The 17,805-nt window shown below is 43.6% G+C and overlaps 1 protein-coding gene across 3 annotated transcripts in view; it reads right to left on the bottom strand.

Moving 5' to 3' along the window:
- Positions 1–1,008: 1,008 nt before the first annotated feature.
- Positions 1,009–17,805, bottom strand: part of LOC141110362 (uncharacterized) — a 98,669-nt gene continuing 81,872 nt past the window's right edge. For all 3 annotated transcript variants that reach the window (XM_073601670.1, XM_073601672.1, XM_073601671.1), the window contains 4 exons: positions 14,175–14,237; positions 11,407–11,700; positions 9,598–9,817; positions 1,009–1,660 (listed from right to left, as the gene is read on the bottom strand). In XM_073601670.1, the coding sequence (XP_073457771.1) occupies positions 1,513–1,660; positions 9,598–9,817; positions 11,407–11,700; positions 14,175–14,237 (725 nt within the window). In that variant the 3' untranslated portion in view covers positions 1,009–1,512. The remainder of the gene's footprint in view (positions 1,661–9,597; positions 9,818–11,406; positions 11,701–14,174; positions 14,238–17,805) is intronic.

Raw genomic sequence — 17,805 nt, forward strand, 5'->3', positions numbered from 1 at the left:
AAGAATCAGGTACTTACCAATGCCTGGAAACCAGTGCTGTCTTCCCAAAGCTGGTTCTTCTTACTGCTGTGGTCCCTGGTGCAGCATCTTGGAAACTGAAGTTTATACTTAAGAAAGACAGATTAGGCTATAATCTGATGCGGTAGAAGGTCTGAGACCCTGCCTACCAGCTAACGATCACCTCTTGAGCAGCCAATCAGCACTTCTGTCTTACACAGAGCCCCCCCATGAGGAAGCACACATGCAGCCAACTGTTGGTTGTTTCTAATAAAACAGCAGACCGAACATGAACAAATGTCCCCGGTCCTGATGATAGGCTCTGCCAATGTTACTCTTATCTATAGTATACACTATATTACCAAAAGTATTGGAACGCCTGCCTTTACATGCACATGAACTTTAATTGCAACCCAGTCTTAGTCCATAGGGTTCAATATTGAGTTGGCCCGCCCTTTGCAGCTATAACAGCTTCAGCTCTTCTGGGAAGGCTGTCCACAAGGTTTAGGAGTGTGTCTATGGGAATGTTTGACCGTTCTTCCAGAAGCTCATTTGTGAGGTCAGGCACTGATGTTGGACTAGAAGGCTTGGCTCGGAGTTTCCATTCCAATTCATCACAAAGGTTTTTTATTGGGTTGAGGTCAAGATTCTGTGCAGGCCAGTCACGTTCCTCCACCCCAAACTTGCTCATCCATGTTTTTATGGACCTTGCTTTGTGGTGCGCAGTCATGTTGGAACATGAAGGGGCCATCCCCAAACTGTTCCCACAAATTTGGAAGCATGAAATTGCCCAAAATGTCTTGGTATCCTGACACCTTAAGTATTCCCTTCACTGGAACTAAGGGGCCAAGCCCAACCCCTGAAAAACAACCCCGCACCATAATCCCCCCCTCCACCAAAATGACTTGGCAAGGGACCTCACAAATGCGCTTCTGGAAGAATGGTCAAACATTTCCATAGACACACTTCTAAACCTTGTGGACAGCCTTCCCAGAAGAGTTGAAGCTGTTATAGCTGCAAAGGGTGGGGCCAACTCAATATTGAACCCTCTGGACTAAGACAGGGATGCCATTAAAGTTCATGTGCGTGTTAATACCAATACTTTTGGTAATATAGTGTATATAGTATCTAAATGTAGGAATACTTGCAATGAAAGAGGCTTCTCATGACAGTTGCCCCTTACTATAACTCTACATAAGCTGTGCCCACACCATTGTAATAAAATAACTTATACTTCAAGTACTAAGTATACCTAAGTATATGTTGTTCCCCCCCCCCTTTTTCTTTATCATTTTTGTTATTCAAAGACATTTTTGATCTTCAGATGTCAAAATAGCTCCAAAAATGGTCGTCAGACCCAAATGAACGGAATAGGCTTGGATTTCTCATCCAGGCCTTCAAAAAATGAATGGTTCTAGGAGACTGTGATCTTTTGCTCGGCTTGACTTTGGTAGTGATATAATATAAAGATATGAAAAGTCTGAGAAGATTGTTCTCTGTGTCCCGTATTAGGAATTAGGTCTCAGCCATCCGGTTCTTGTGTTGGGGTTCCGATGTTCCATTAGAGAGAAGGCCTTTGTTGGTATCATCTCCATCTTTATTGATGACTTGTAGTTCAATGGCATTAGCTGTTGGGGACTGAGTGTTTAATTTGCTCATACATCTGAAAAATAGAAAATAATAAAGAACTATTTATATTAACGAAAATCTCTGTTCAAATCAAAAGCACAATATATGCTCTTTTAAAATCTCTACAATAATATGAATGAAAGTAGAACTAAAAGAAAAACTTTTTTTCATTTTCAATAGAGTAAGGGAAGGCTTTAACTCTTGCCAGTTTTTTATGCCATATGTGTCTCTTTCGGGCAGATTTCCCCTCATTTCCTGTCCCATAGCTAACAGGAAGTGAGAAGAAATCCCTTCTAAGTGAGGGAATCCTTGGTTGTCACCCGATGTAGCTTCCCCATTGGAAGAATTATTCTCATCTTTTTCCTGTTCTGGGGAGAACCCAAAATTTGAGATTTTTTTTTAATTTCACTTTCAGGGATAATGGTAAACTGGACAGATAAACAAGATGAATCTTCCAAATGGGGGCAGAGAGAACAATAAAAACTCATAGAAGGGTTCTAATCCCTCTTCCCTCTTTTTAAAATTAAAAAAAAAAATTTGCCTTCGTTATACTTTATCCAGGTCTTTTTTTCAGCAGGAACACGGGGAATGCAGTTCTGGCACTTCCAGCACTAAATGTATATAATGACAAGGTGTGGTGTGCTAGAGGGTCTTTTGATGCTGGGGGAGATCTATTGTTGCTAGGGGGATCTACTGCTGAGAGGGGGTCTATTGCTGCTGGGGGGTCTATCATTGCTAGTGGAATCCACTTTTGTTGGGTCAGGGCCTGTTGTTGCTTGGGTGGATCTGTTGTTACTGGGGAGTATTTTTTTTGCGGGGATCTATTTTTTCTGGTGGGGGCCTATTGTTGCTCAGTTGGACCTATTGGCACTGGTGGGGGGGGGGATTTTGTTGCAGGGGTCAATTGTTGCTTTGGGGATCTATTGATGCTGACAGGTCTATTGTTACTGGGTGTATTTATTGTGGTGGGGTCAATTGTTGCTGGGAGGGATATACTGTTGAGGGAGGGGTCTATTGTTGTTGGCTGCTGGGTGGAATCTATTGCTGCCAGGCAGTCTATCATTGCTGGTGGGATCCATTTTTCCTGGGGCAGAGACTGTTGTTGCTGGGGTGGATCTATTATTACCGGGGAGTATTTTCTTGTGGGGGGGAGTCTATTGTTGCTAGGGGGAATCTTTTGTTGCTGGGGGATCAATTTTTTTTGGTGGGGGTATATTGTTGCTTGGGTGGACCTATTGTTACTAGGGGGGGGGGGGATTTTGTTGCAGGGGTTAACTGTTGCTAGGGGGATCTATTGATGCTGGGAGGGGGTCTATTTTTTTCTGGTGGGGGTGTACTGTTGCATTTTCTGGTGGGGGGGTATATTGTTGCTAGGGGATCTATTTTTTTTTTTGGGGGGGGGGTATATTGTTACTAGGGGGGGTTTTGGTTGCAGGGGTTAACTGTTGCCGGGGGGGTCTAATTTTTCTGGTGGGGGTGTACTGTTGCATTTTCTGGTGGTGGTGGTGGTGGGGGGGGGGGGGTCTATTGTTGCTAGGGGATCTATTTTTTTTTTTATGTATTGTTGCTTGTGTGGACCTATTGCTATTGTTACTACTGGAAGGGGGGGGGGATTTTGTTACGAGGGTCAATTGTTGTTAGGAGGATCTATTGATGCTTAGGGTATTATTGTTGCTGGGGGTATCTATTTTTTCTGGTGGGAGTGTATTGTTGCTGGGTTGGATCTATTGTTACTGGGGGGGGGGGTATTTTGTTGCAGGGGGGTCTGTTGTTGCTTAGAGGGGATCTATTACTGCTTGATGCATGGGGATCTATGTTACTGTTTTTCTTGTTATCATTAAAGCGGAGTTCCATGCTAAAAAAAAAAAATTCCATTAAAAGACTTCTTTTAACCTATAAACAAACATTTGGAGGAAATGTTTTTTTTATATTTACCAGAAACGCCCTGTTGCTATGTAGTCCTCGTAATCTGCCACTTCCTGGTCCGCCGAGCTCCTTGTGACTCCCTCCCTTGCCTGCGGGCAGTACTGTGATGTTTCCATAACGATGACATCACGGGTCACAAGATCGTTCCGCAGACCCGCCCACCTCCGTTCTACACACACCTGCATCCTGATTTAAATGATGCCTGTTCCCACACAGCTGAAGTCTTGCTAGCACTTCTCTTGCAACACAGGACAGCACTCTGCTAGGAGGATCGCAGAATTCTCAGAAAGGCTTTATTGGATTGTATTATTTTAAGTTTGAGCACCCCCTGTTGGCGCTGGACACTATATTGCATGATGCACAACTGTGAAGATCACTTTGGACATTCAATGTAACATTGTATCATTTGGCAATTTTTGCTTTTATGTTATTTAGTTTTTAGCCATCTATTTATTTATATGAATCTTGGTTCACTGAATTATAATAACTTCCAGATATTAATTCACAGCACTTTGTACTGGCATTTAATGTCTCAGCGGCAATCACTATCTTATTGAAAAAGAATATTTTATTATTTTTAAATTTTTTAAATTTTTTAAAATTTTATTGTAGATTTCACCATGGTTTTATTTTTATTCAAGCTGAGAGATACATATGTATAGTTTTTTTGGTGGGCTCCACCCTTTATTTATTAATATTTTTTTCTATTATGCACATACTGCCTGCACGTCCACATAGTGCTATATTCCCCATGGTGGTTTAGATCACCATCCTATACCTCAGTAAAGACAAGAGTTGATACCCAGTACACCAAGATAGTATAATTTATTGTAGGATTAGCGCTGTACCATCTTGCATTAATTTACCACAACTGGCGCTACCACCCTCCACCCAGGGGCCAAAGAAAGCCGCCTGTTCACCAGACAGGAACCACAGATAGCCACCCAATGGGGCCAGTGGGGACACAGGGGGCGCCAGTGCCAAATTGGCATTGAGTCGGTCCCAGGTTTTCAGAGCCTGGGTCATCAGCGGAGAAGTAGAGGTAGACAGCCCCCTGTGTTCCCGGGCCAGCCACGGGGCATAGGCCAAATCTCTCCCCGCCATATATTTTTCTAGGGAGACCCATAGTTTGGATTGAGTGTGGAAGCGCCAATTAAGTATCCTTTAAAGGACTAGAGCCCTATAATACCTTTGAGCATCTGGGAGACCCAGACCACCTATGTCTCTATGGCGACTCAAAAGTCTGATTGCAATTCTCGGTCTTTTATTGTTCCAGACAAAAGTTGATATCAGACTGGATATGTGGGCAAAAAAGCTCTTAGGTAGGGCTACCGGTATCATTTGCATATAGAACAACACACGTGGGAGAATGTTCATTTTGATGATGTTGAGTCTTCCAATCCAAGTGAAAGCAGTTTTAGTCCACTGGGCCAAATCTTTTTTCACAGTTGCTAGTAGGGAAGGAAAATTAGTGGTATATAGGGTGTCAAACCTGTCTGTCAGCCTTATGCCTAAGTATTTCAGGGACGATTTAGTCCAAGTGAATGGGAAGGCAGTTTGCAACCTATCAGTCAGGGAAGGTGTCAAATGAATAGGTAATATTTCTGACTTTGTATAGTGCCCCAAAATGTTGGAGTTCCCGCATCAGGTTAGGCAAAGAGATCAGGGGGTTCCGTGAGGTGGAAAAGAACATCATCGGCGTAAGCCGAGAGCTTGTTCTCCAAGTGCCCTACCTTGAGTCCTTTAATATCCGCGTTCGCCCTGACAGTACGTAGAAATGGTTCCAGCACCAGGGCGAACAAAAGTGGCGAAAGAGGGCACCACTGTCTCGTACCAATTCTGATCGGGAATCTCGGAGAAAGGAAGCCATTAACCTTGACTTGGGCATGTGGGTCCGAGTACAGGGCCATGATCCAGGTGAGCATGTGTGAGTGGAGGCCTAGCACCTCCAGCACAGCACGAAGATAAGTCCAGTCCACCCGATCGAAAGCTTTCTCCGCATCGGTGGACAGGATCAGGTAAGGAGGGGATTCAGGGGAGGCGCGCGCCCAATGAATAAGGTGAATTGCTCTGATAGAATTGTCTCTAGCTTCTCTGCCTGTTATAAACCCTGTTTGGTCTGGGTGAACAATTAGTGGGATTAGGTGCTTCAACCTGGTCGCAAGAATCTTAGCTAGAGTTTTTATGTCCACATTAAGAAGGGATATGGGTCTGTAGCTTTGGGGCATAGCGGGATCTTTTCCCTCCTTGGGGATTACGTAAATATAGGCCAATAAGGCTTCGCTAGGGATTGCGGTGCCATCTGCTATAGAATTAAAATAGGCGCACATCGACTCGGACAATACGGGTAGAAACAGTTTGTAATATGCCTTTGTGAACCCGTCAGGGCCTGGGCTCTTCCCATTAGGCAAAGAGTTCACCGTGGATTCTAGCTCAGTGGTAGTAATGGGGGCTTCCAGCGTGGAGCACTGTTCATCTGTCAGTGAGGGTAGGCCAGATGCAGTCAGGTAAGTTTGAATGTCCGTCTTTCTTGCAGCCTGGGTCTCTGGGGTCTGTGCTGAGTTCAGGTTATAAAGAGCGTTATAATAATCCCAGAACCCAGAGGCTATTTGGGAAGACCTGACCGTGTAAGCATCTGAGGAGAGGCGTAGCTTATGCACATACATGAGCGCGCGCTTCTTCCTAAGAGCTCTAGCCAACATGCGGCCGCACTTATTGCCGTGTTCGTAGTATCTATGCGACAGGTATCGCAATTGTCTGCATGCCTGTCGGTCTAACAATCGAGAGAATAACTCTCTCAATTCTATCAGTGTCTTCAGAGCCTCTGGGTCACCGTCTTGCATGTGTTTTAGTTCTGCGTGTTGAAGCGCCTGAAGTACCCTGTCAAAGTCTGCTTGCCTGGCTTTCTTAAGTCTGGATCCCTGGGAGATCAGTTCGCCTCTCACTACTGCCTTGTGGCCCTCCCACACAATCCCTTTGCTCATCCCTTCCGTGTCCGAATTCGTTTTTTAACAAATTTCGACAAAATTCGTTAATTCGGAAATATCCAAATTACCGAAAACCCGTTTCACGAATTTTTCTGTATATTTGTAAATTTGAAAATTTGTAAATTCGTAAATTCGTGCATTCTTAAATGCGTGAATTAGTGAATTAGTGAATTAGTGAATTAGTGAATTAGTAAATTAGTGAATTAGTGAATTAGTGAATTAGTGAATTAGTGAATTAGTGAATTAGTGAATTAGTGAATTAGTAAATTAGTAAATTAGTGAATTAGTGAATTAGTGAATTAGTGAATTAGTGAATTAGTAAATTAGTGAATTAGTGAATTAGTGAATTAGTGAATTAGTAAATTAGTGAATTAGTGAATTAGTGAATTAGTGAATTAGTGAATTAGTGAATTAGTGAATTATTAAATTAGTGAATTAGTGAATTAGTGAATTAGTGAATTAGTAAATTAGTAAATTAGTGAATTAGTGAATTTGTAAATTTGTGAATTTCTGAATTAGTAAATTAGTGAATTCAGAAATTCGGAAATCTGAAATAATAATTAATTAATAATAACTTAACTATTACTAACTATTAAATTATAGGTATTGTAATTTCCTTTCAAATTTGGCTGTTAGTGAATATAACGAATAAGAATTTATCCGAAGTTACGAATTATCCGAAATAATGAATGCCGCATCCAAAACGAATGGAACGTAATGAATTAATAAAAATACATAACAATAATAAAAACTTTTTATTATTATTATTTTTTATTAATTTGTTCCGTTCCATTTGTTTATATGCAGCATTCGTTAATTCGGATAATTCGTAACTTTGGATAAATTCGTATTTGTTACGTTCACTAACAGCCAAATTTGAAAGGAAATTACAATACCTATAATTTAATAGTTACTATTTTAGATTTTCGAATTTTCCGGTTTTTGGATTTTCAAATTTCGAATATACGAATATATGAAATTATGAATGTGCGAATGTACGAATTTATGAACTTACGAATATACGAATGTACGAATGTGCGAATGTACGAATTTTACGAATTACAATCATAACGAATGACCCAAAAAACGAAAAAAAAAAAAAATAAACAAATGAAACGAAAACAAACTATTTTTTTGGCAGTGCACATGTCTAACTAGAACCCTAATTATACACACATACATTTGGTATTTTTTTTTTTTTTTTATTCTATATGGTGGTTACCCAGCATGCACCTTTCCAAAGCTAATCCAGGAAGCGATCTGGATTGGGCTTCACATGCCCATAATCATGATGGCAGCGGCCACAAACGGAGGCAGAGAATATTCCAGTAAGACATTTATATTTTACCTAAATCGATCGTGATCATTGTATACTCCTTTTTTTATTTCATTAGTAATAATGCTAGGATCAATTAAAAAAAAAAAAAAATTTCGCCGGAGCTCGGCTTTAATGATACTTGCTTCTGTATTCTCTAAAAGGGGCAATACTGGGAGGTGGGTAGGAGGCAGAAACAAGGGGTGATTGGGAAGCGGGGAGTACCTGCACTTATTTTCTGAGAAAAAAAGCCCTGACTTTATCACTTCCGGGACCTGGCCATTGCACCCACGATGCACTGAATCTGGTTGCAGGCTTCACTGCGAACATTGAGTAAATGCACATTTTTTATTTAATTCTTATTGGTGCATTTTACTACATTTTAGCAAAAGGTGGACTATGCCTTAAAAAAAAAAAAAAAACCTGTGAATAATACAAATCAGTTTCTTCTGTATACAGCCGTGGCCAAAAGTTTTGAGAATGACACAAATATTAATTGTCACAAAGTCTGCTGCCTCAGTTTTTACGATGGCAATTGGCATATACTTCAGAATGTTATAAAGAGGGATCAGATGAATTGCAATAAATTGTAAAGTCCCTCTTTGCCATGAAAAAGAACCTAATCCCATAAAAACATTTCCACTGCATTTGTGAAGAAGGCTTCGGGGCGCCCAAGAAAGTGCAGCAAGCGCCAGGACCGTCTCCTACAGTTGATTCAGCTGCGGGATCGGGGGGCACCACCAGTGCAGAGCTTACTCAGGAATGACAACAGGCAGGTGTCAGTGCATCGGCACACACAGTGAGGAGAAGACTTTTGGAGGATGGCGTGGTGTCAAGAAGGGCAGCAAAGAAGCCACTTCTCTCCAGGAAAAACATCAGTGGCAGACTCATATTCTGCAAAAGGTACAGGGATTGGACTGCTGAGGACTGGGGTAAAGTCATTTTCTCTAGGGGGAATCCCCTTTCTGATTGTTTGGGGCCTCCGGAAAAAACTTTGTCTGGAAAAGAAAAGGTGAGCGCCACCATCAGTCCTGTGTCATGCCAACAGTAAGGCATCCTGAGACCATTCATGTGTGGGGTTGCTTCTCAGCCAATAAAGTGGGCTCACCAACCATGAATAAAGAATGATACAAAAACATCCTCCAAGAGCAACTTCTCCCAACCATCCAAGAACACTTTGGTGAGGAACGATGCCTTTTCCAGAATGATGGAGCACCTTGCCATAAGGCAAAAGTGCTAACCGGCTTGGGGAACAAAACATCGAAATTTTGGATCCATGGCCAGGAAACCCTTCAGACCTTAATCCCATTGAGAACTTGTGGTCAATACTCAAGAGGCGGGTGAACAAAAAAACCCCACAAATTCTGACAAACTACAAGCATTGATAATGCAAGAATGGGCTGCCATCAGTCAGGATGTGGCCCAGAAGTTGACTGACAGCATGCCGGGGGGGAATTGCAGAGGTCTTGAAAAAAGAAGGGTCAACACTGCAAATATTGACTCTTCGCATAAACTTCATGTAATTGTCAATAAAAGCCTTTGACGCTTATGAAATGCATGTAATTATACTTCAGTATATCATAGTAATATCTGACAAAAAGATCTAAAAACACTGAAGCAGCAGATTTTGTGAAAATTAATATTTGTGTCATTCGCAAAACTTTTGGCCATGGCTGTACATATAGAAAATATCTCAACACACATACATATTTCTGCTGTGGATCCGGTTTGACTTTAACCTACCGTATGGCAAAGAACAGCAAAACCAAGATCAGAAATGCAAGGCCAGCCAATGGGGCAATGATCCTTGACAAAGAAGGCCTGTCCAACGGCTTGCTGGTCGTTCCATTAGTAGAAGGCGGTGCCGGGGCCGTGGTTGATTGTATGTAACCTCTAGCTTGAGGACCATCACCTTTTTCATACCGATCAACTTTGGCCTTAACTGTCTCATCACTAAACAGCTCTATAAAGAAAAAAATATTTAAAAAAATACTTAAGTTACTGAGGGACTCCTCCTAACCACATGTCCAAAAGGTGGGCCCCTTTACAGTGCAGTCCCCCTTCTATCAGAGTGCCACTTTACAATACAGTGTAGAGGATGAGGTCCCCAACAGCCCCCAGGAACCGCCCCGCTCCCTCACCCCCCAGTCCTTGGAAAAATTGCCTGCTCAGTATAAAATCCCGGGCTTATTTTTTTGTCCCAGTCCAGGCCCACCTGTAGGGCATTTAGGTGCTCCTGGAAGCCTTTTAGCAGTTCCCACATCCTTGTTGTAGGACATGAAAACTATTGAACGCTCCCTCCCAGCATTATAGGAGCAAAAATGTATGTTTTTCACATCTTAGCAACAATGCTGGAGTGGCGTGTGCTGGAGGGTCTATTGATGCTGGGTGCATGGGGGGATCTATTGTCACTGGTGAGATCTGTTTTTGTGTGAGGGTCTATTGTCGCTGGAGGGTCCTATGTTGCTGAGAGAGATCTACTGTTGAGGGAGAGGTCTATTGATGCTGGCTGCTGGGAGATCTGTTGTTGCTGCCGGAGGGGGTCTAATGTTGCTGGGGTGGATTTTTTTTTGTTGCTGGGGGTGTTATTTTGTTGTGGGTGGTGCTTTGTTGCTGTGTGTGTGTGGGGGGTCTATTATTGTAGGGGTGAACTATTGTTGCTGGGGTGGGGACTGTTGTTGCTGAGGGGGATCTATTGTTGCTGGGGTGAGGTGCATTGTTGCTGGTGAAGTCTATTGTTGTGTGAGGGATCTACTGTCGCTGGGGTGGGGTCTATTGTTGCTGGGGTGGATTTTTTGTTGTTGCTGGGGGTGTTATTTTGTTGTGGGTGGCGCTTTGTTGCTGTGTGTGTGTGTGTGAGGGGGGTCTATTATTGTAGGGGTGAACTATTGTTGCTGGTGTGGGGACTGTTGTTGCTGAGGGGAATCTATTGTTGCTGGGGTGAGGTGCATTGTTGCTGGTGAAGTCTATTGTTGTGTGAGGGATCTACTGTCGCTGGGGTGGGGTCTATTGTTGCTGGGGGGATTTATTGTTGCTGGCTCCAGAGGATTCATTTTTATTGCTTTTCTTGTTATTAGAACAAATCCCATACAAAATATTTAGCACAACAAAATGATACTTGGGGCAGTACCGAGAGGTACATAGGGGGTGGAACCAAGGGATGGTGCTCAGAGGTGGGCAGGGGGCAGAGACCAGGGGGGACTCAGAAGGGGGGAGTTCCTGCACCTATTCTCAGAGAAAAAAAAGCCCTGCCTAGAGGCATGACTATAACATTTTGCAAACCTGCACAGCATTTTTTTTTAAAACCCACTGGGGTCCATTGGCTGTATTGGCTACTTTCTTAGAAAGGTGGACCCTTTAAGGGTTGAGCCTTTTTTTGGCATACAACTTAAATTGTGAGCTTATTTCTGCACCTTGGATACTCAGCTGTTGCATAGAGTCCACCATAATGAACGGCTGTATGTGGCTGTACTGACATACATTTTCTTATCGTACATAAACAAATCCCATATTTGGTCCATAATTGGTCCATAACTGGTCCATATCCCTTACCTCCACGAACTGATTCAAGGTAATTTCCATTGTAGCCTGTGCCATATTCCAACTGCCAGCTCTGGGTTTTCAGGTCCGTGGTGAACATTTCCAGGCAGGTTCTATTGTTGAAGAAGACCAAGGCATTGAGCATAGAACAACTGTAAAAGTATGGCACAGCTGGAGCCATAAAAGCACATCCTGGCCTTCTTATGTCAACCAAGCTCTTGATGGCCAAGCTCTGATTAATGAAATCATAGTCCTTTGTGCAGAACTTGTACTGTTGCCATTGAGTCAACGCCGGGACTGGGGTGCCTGTTGAAGAGCACAAACAAAAAGGTATGTTGAGTTTTTTTTTTTTGTTTTTTTTGTTTTTTTTTAGCAATTTGCATTTTTTTACTGTAGCTTGGGTTGCCAGCGCCCAAGGCGAGGCAAGTATTGTGCCCCATAACCCATGAACCATTTGCACTCCATTTGTCCCTTTCCACCAGTCCATGAAGAAGGGGCACGTTGGGAAGGGAGGAACGAGGCTATCTAGTTGCCCATTGCAAAATTATGAATTTTTTATTGCAAATTATAGAACATTACAGCACTGGTAGACTAAAGAGGAAGTAAACTCCCCCTGCCTTTACACGCACATATATAAGCCTATAATAAGGCTTACCTATAGGTCATGAAAATATCTCCTAAACGTGTACTGTTTAGGAGATATTTACATTGCATGCAGCCAGGGCCATCACTGGTGCATGCGCTCTGAAGGAACGGCCCACGGGTGTCGTTCCTTCCGAGCCCATGGCGTGAACGGCGCCTCCTGCGTGCATCGCGGCTCTGGCCAATCACAGTGCCGGGGCCTGTATGTCAGCCGTCACAGCGGTGTGCGGGGACCGCTGCAACAGCTTCATTCTAAGGTATTTCATAATGAGCTAGTATGCGGTGTATACTAGCTCATTATGTCTATGTCTTTGTCTTACAGGATTTTTTTTTGTTTTCATTTTTTTTTTCCTGGGGTTTACAACCTCTTTAACCACTGGTCACCCACTACCCTGTTTCCCCGAAAATAAGACCTAGCGTGATTGTCGGTGATGGCTGCAATATAAGCCCTACCCCTAAATAATCCCTAGTTAAAGTCCTTGTAGGTCTTACTATAGGTCAAATTCAGACCGTGTGTGTACGTGGCATAAAACTGGGATGCCATTGATGTTCATGTGTGTGTGTGTAAAGGCAGGCGTCCCAATACTTTTGGTAATATAGTGTACGTTGTTGGCTTTCTTCTGGGTTTGGGGCGTGCGTGACCTCTGCTGACCAATGCTATGATTGGACACAACGCGAGTTTGTCAGCAGGTTTCAGCGAGGGATGCACCGATACCAGTATCGATATTGGTGCTGATACCGAGCATTTTCACTCGTGAAAATGCTCCAGATACAGGAACCGATACTTTACGTTGATACAAAACGAATGGGTGCAAATCGCACAGCAACAATCCGCATGCGATCCCCTCCCCCCCCACACTGCTCCTGTGTGTATAGAAAGGGAAAAGCGCCATCTAGTGGGCAGTTTATTAAAAATGTTAGAACTCACATTCAAGTGACATTAAAGGCTCAGTTTACTTTATATTAAAATAACAAACATGTTATACTTACCTGCTCTGTGTAATGGTTTTCCAAAGAGCAGCCCCGATCCTCTTATTCCTTTATATTGGCTTTTAAAATTTACAAATGCAGCAATTTAGAAATGGGATGAAAGGTTTAGCACTGGGAAACACTTCGAAAGATAAAAAAAGTCCATTTTATGTACAACTGTATAGACCAGACCAAAATGAGGGACAAATGAGGAGGAAAGAGGTACAGAGGGACATTGCTCCAAATCTGGGACAGTCCCGTGAAATACGGGACAGTCCCATGAAATCCGGGACAGTTGGGAGCTATGAAAATCTTCTGGATATACTGTAAGGCCACTTTCACACTGAGGCGCTGGCCGCGTTAGTGGTAAAGCGCCGCTAATTTTAGCTGCGTTTTACCGACGTTTTAGCAGCGCTTTACCACCGTTTTAGCGGCGCTTTTTGCCCGCTAGCGGGGAGCTTTTAACCCCCGCTAGCGGCCAAAAAAAGGGTTAAAAGCGCACGCAAAGTGCCGCCCCCGAATCGCTTTATAAAGATCATTCTGATTGAAGTATCTTGCAGAGTGCCAGCCCCAGCCCGCCTCCGTAGGAAACTTGGAAAGAAGAAAGAAATGGCTGCCCATCCAGAACTTCCGATTGGTGTTATTTTTTGAAACAAAATAAAAAGGCAAAGACACCAAACTGTGGTCACGTAGACGCGTTTCACACATACATCTTGTGCTTAATCATTGCGTAACAATTAAGCACAAGATGTATGTGTGAAACGCGTCTACGTGACCACAGTTTGGTGTCTTTGGTGTTATTTTTGTGAAACAAAGTAAAAGGCAATCGGAAGTTCTGGATGTGCAGCCATTTCTTTCTACTTCCCATTGATTTCAATGGGCAGGGCGGTTTAGGAGCGCTGTATACACCGCTCCCGCGCCGCCCCAAAGATGCCGCTTGCAGGTCTTTTTTATTTTTCCTGTCCTGCAAGCGCACCGCCCCAGTGTGAAAGCACTTGGGCTTTCACACTGGGGCTGCAGAAGAGGCAGTTTACAGGCGCTTTTTCAGGCGCTATTTTTAGCGCAAAAACGCCTGTAAAACGTGTGAAAGTGGATAGAAATGTTACAAAATGTTGACTTTTTTCCAGCAAAACAATATATACAATGTTGCTTGAGCCCATGTTACTTACCGTCCACCGGCAGCATGAAAACCTGAATCAGATATAAAGGAAACAACCACTTCACCACGGCAGCTGTCAAAGAAAGGAAACCTCATCAAATAAGAATCGATAGGATTGCAATGTAGGCTCTACCATGTGTGTAAAATCAATCACTTATCGAAGTTTGTATGACCACCATAAGGCTTCACATAAAAAAAATCTAAGGCTCCATTCACACCTAGGCGTTTGGAATCGCGGGCGCAATCACTGCCATTCTGCCCGCGATTCCAGAATCGCGGCAAATCGCTCTGCAATTGTGACAGAATCGCAATGCGCGAAGCTTGCCGCTCAAAAAGGAGTAGGAGCTTTTTTTGTTGGACAACAGCGTTGCGATTTTGCTGCAATTTATTGCAGGACAATCGTGGCAAAATCACACGCAATCAGGGTGCCATATCGGGGCGCCGTTAACAAGAAATGGCATCGTAATTGCGTCCTGCGTTTTGCCCAGGATTCTGGAATCGCGGGCAGATTTGCGGCAATTCCGCCCCGCGATTCCAACCGCCTAGGTGTGAATGGAGCCTCAAAGTGAATTCTCACCTTGTAAAACAACCCATTTAGTTTATAAATACAAATGAAAGGTAAAAGATTTGTGTATAGTAGGGTTGCACCGATACTGTGTTTTTATTGGTGAGTACGAGTATCTATACTTTCGGTCATGTACTCACCCATACCAAGTACTGATACCTTTGCGGTGCGATTTGAGCCCATAAAAAATGAATGCCTGTCCAAATCGCATGTGGTTTCCCCACCACTCCTGTGTGAACCCAGCCTAAAATCACTATGCCAAGCCTAGGTTCACACAGGAGCGGTGGGGGGAACTGCATGTGATTCGGACAGGAATGGCACCGCATTCCTGTTCAAATCGCATGCAATTCTTTGCAGGTCGATTTGAGCCCATTTATTTTGTATGTTTCGGGTACTCGTGAAAATACTCTGTATCGGTGCAACCCTAGTGTATAGATATATATTTAAAAAAACACTACAATTACCTTTTTTTTCCCACTTTTTAAAGAAGTGACCACATGACGTGTTCTCAGCTGCATAGAGAGATGAGGGTGGAGAAATGGCAGCACACTGGTCTTCCCAGTGAATGGCTGTGCAGTGTGTGTGTGTGTGTGTGTGTGGAGGGGTGTCAGGACAGGTCTAATCATTGGAGTAGAGCAGGCTGAGAATTGACCATGCTGTGCTCTCATGCCTAGTGTGGTCAGTTTTTAATGGAAAGCAGAGGGACTAGCAGGAGCACCAGGGATTTCACACAAAGGAAGCAATACAAAGAGAACAGGAGACTTTCTCATACAAGTACATGGTACAGCAGGTACAAATAAGAAATAGAAGAAGACGGTGGTTACACTAACAGAGGTCTCATATTTCCATCCTAAAGTGCCCCCCATTAGTGGCTTTCATTCAGGGCTGCTGTAAGAAACCACTGGTCCCCAGACAGCCAACCTGACAGGGCCCCGCTCCAAAATAAGTTTACTGTGCTTCAGTTATGAATGAACACAGTGAGTGATCGGTACCGATCGCTCATTGTGTTCATTCAGGAAAGGAAGGGGCTGGTAAATATGACATATTTACCAGACTCTTCCCCCCACTCTCCATCCTGAAGGATCTTATTGTGTGCTCGCAGCTGCCGGGGGGAAGGAGGGAAGCCGGAGGCACTGCAGGGGTAGGGGGGGGGGGCACACAGGGGGGGTCTGGGCAGCAAATTTAGCAAGGGTAATCGGTGCAACAGGGGGGCAATTACTGGAACTGATCCCCCATATGGTTCTCTCTGCAGCAGCTAAAGGCAGGAGGGAGAGGAGAAGCCAGCTTTCATCTGCTGCAGAGAGAGAACCATACAAGGGGAACTGTTCTAGAAATTGCTCCCCCCCCCCCCCCCCCGCCCTGTGGCTCTAAACACCCTCCCTGCCCAGATCTGATTCACCCTGCTGCCTGGGCCCCATACAGGAGGACCAGTGGTACCCCCCTATACACAGCCCTGGTTCCATTGACATTTTGGGTTCAATTCCTAAGATGTTTTAGAGGGTGGCATAGTAGGACATGCCTACAATAGACTTCAGGTCAAGTCAGGGAGATACGCTACGTCTACCATCAAGGAACCTTGGGTTCCATTGTAACGAAAACTGCTTCTGGTTTAGACAGGAAGTGCATTCATTTGTATGTGGTGGGGCACATTAACACCTAACACTAATATTAACCCCTAATCCAACAAAAAAAAAAGAAATAATAATAAATAAATGAACCCCTAACCCTCACCTTTTAAATGCTAACCCTTAACCCCTTACAAAAAAAGCAAAAAAAAGAAATAAATATTAATAAACAATAAATAAAAGCGGGTGGAAAAGCTGAAAAACATGGCCACAAAATGATGAAACAGATGAGATGATATTTTTCTCTATTGGCTAATTAAAAAACGCCAAACCTCAAAAACCCCTTAAAAAACGCCGTACACAAATGCTCAAAAACGTGCCAATGATTGAAAAAACACCTGAAAAAAACAAAACTCAAAAACACAACGCCCAGGTGTGAGTGCAGCCTTATAGAGGTAATAAACCCAAAAATGTCTTTCCAAAAATCAACAAGGTGTGGACAGAACCACCAAATGTGTTTGGAAGTTCCATTGTGTCCACGGTGACTCTAATGCCGCGTACACATGGGCGGACTTTTCGACTGGACTGGTCCGACGGAACGAATCCGTCGGACAATCCGACCGTGTGTGTGGGCTTCATTGGACTTTTTTGGTCGAAAATCAGACGGACATTAGATTTGGACCATGTTTCAAATCTTTCCGCCGGAACTACGCCAGACCCACTTCCTATAGAGAAATCCGTTCGTCTGTATGCTAGTCCGATGGACGAAAACCGACGCTAGGGCAGCTATTGGCTACTGGCTATCAACTTCCTTATTTTAGTCCGGTGTACGTCATCACGTACCAATCCATCGGACTTTGGTGTGATCGTGTGTAGGCAAGTGCAGTCGTTAGAGAGTCCCTCGTAACTCTGTCGAAAGTCCGTCAGAAAGACCGTCGGACCTTTGATGCCGAAAAGTCCGCCCGTGTGTACACGGCATAACAAAGAGGAGATTGGTCGGGGAGAATTGGTGCTAGCCTTTGAGGTGTCCAATATTATAAGTGAAGCACTGAGGTAGGTATTGGTTCCTAATGGAATATACACTTTGAGGTTTTAAGGGGCCTCCTAATCACAGTAGCCAATTTTTTGGGAGAGATAGAGAAATCAAGTTCCTTCTCCTAACATTCCATTGTGGAACATTTGCACTGAGATTCTGGCCTGAATATCAGTAGGTAAAAGACTGAAATGCCCTTAGATTGAGTGCCTCCTTCAAATTATCAATGGAAGGGTGTAGGGCAAGAGGAGGCCAACAGAACTACAAACAAATCAAATTTTCGAATTAGCAGCATCTGGCCAAAACTGTGTATAGCCAGCCTCAGAAAAACACTTAGCTGGACATGCATTTTAATGGTTGTCTTTACTTGAGGGCTAATCTATGTGTGACATTGGACCCTGTAGGTCTGTGTACCTGTAGATAAGTGCAGTCTACTTTCTCTACTACAGGTGGCGCTCTTCTGCAGCAGCACTCCAAT

The sequence above is a fragment of the Aquarana catesbeiana genome, linkage group LG10 (genome assembly GCF_042186555.1).
Source record: "Aquarana catesbeiana isolate 2022-GZ linkage group LG10, ASM4218655v1, whole genome shotgun sequence".
Lineage (NCBI taxonomy): Eukaryota > Metazoa > Chordata > Amphibia > Anura > Ranidae > Aquarana > Aquarana catesbeiana.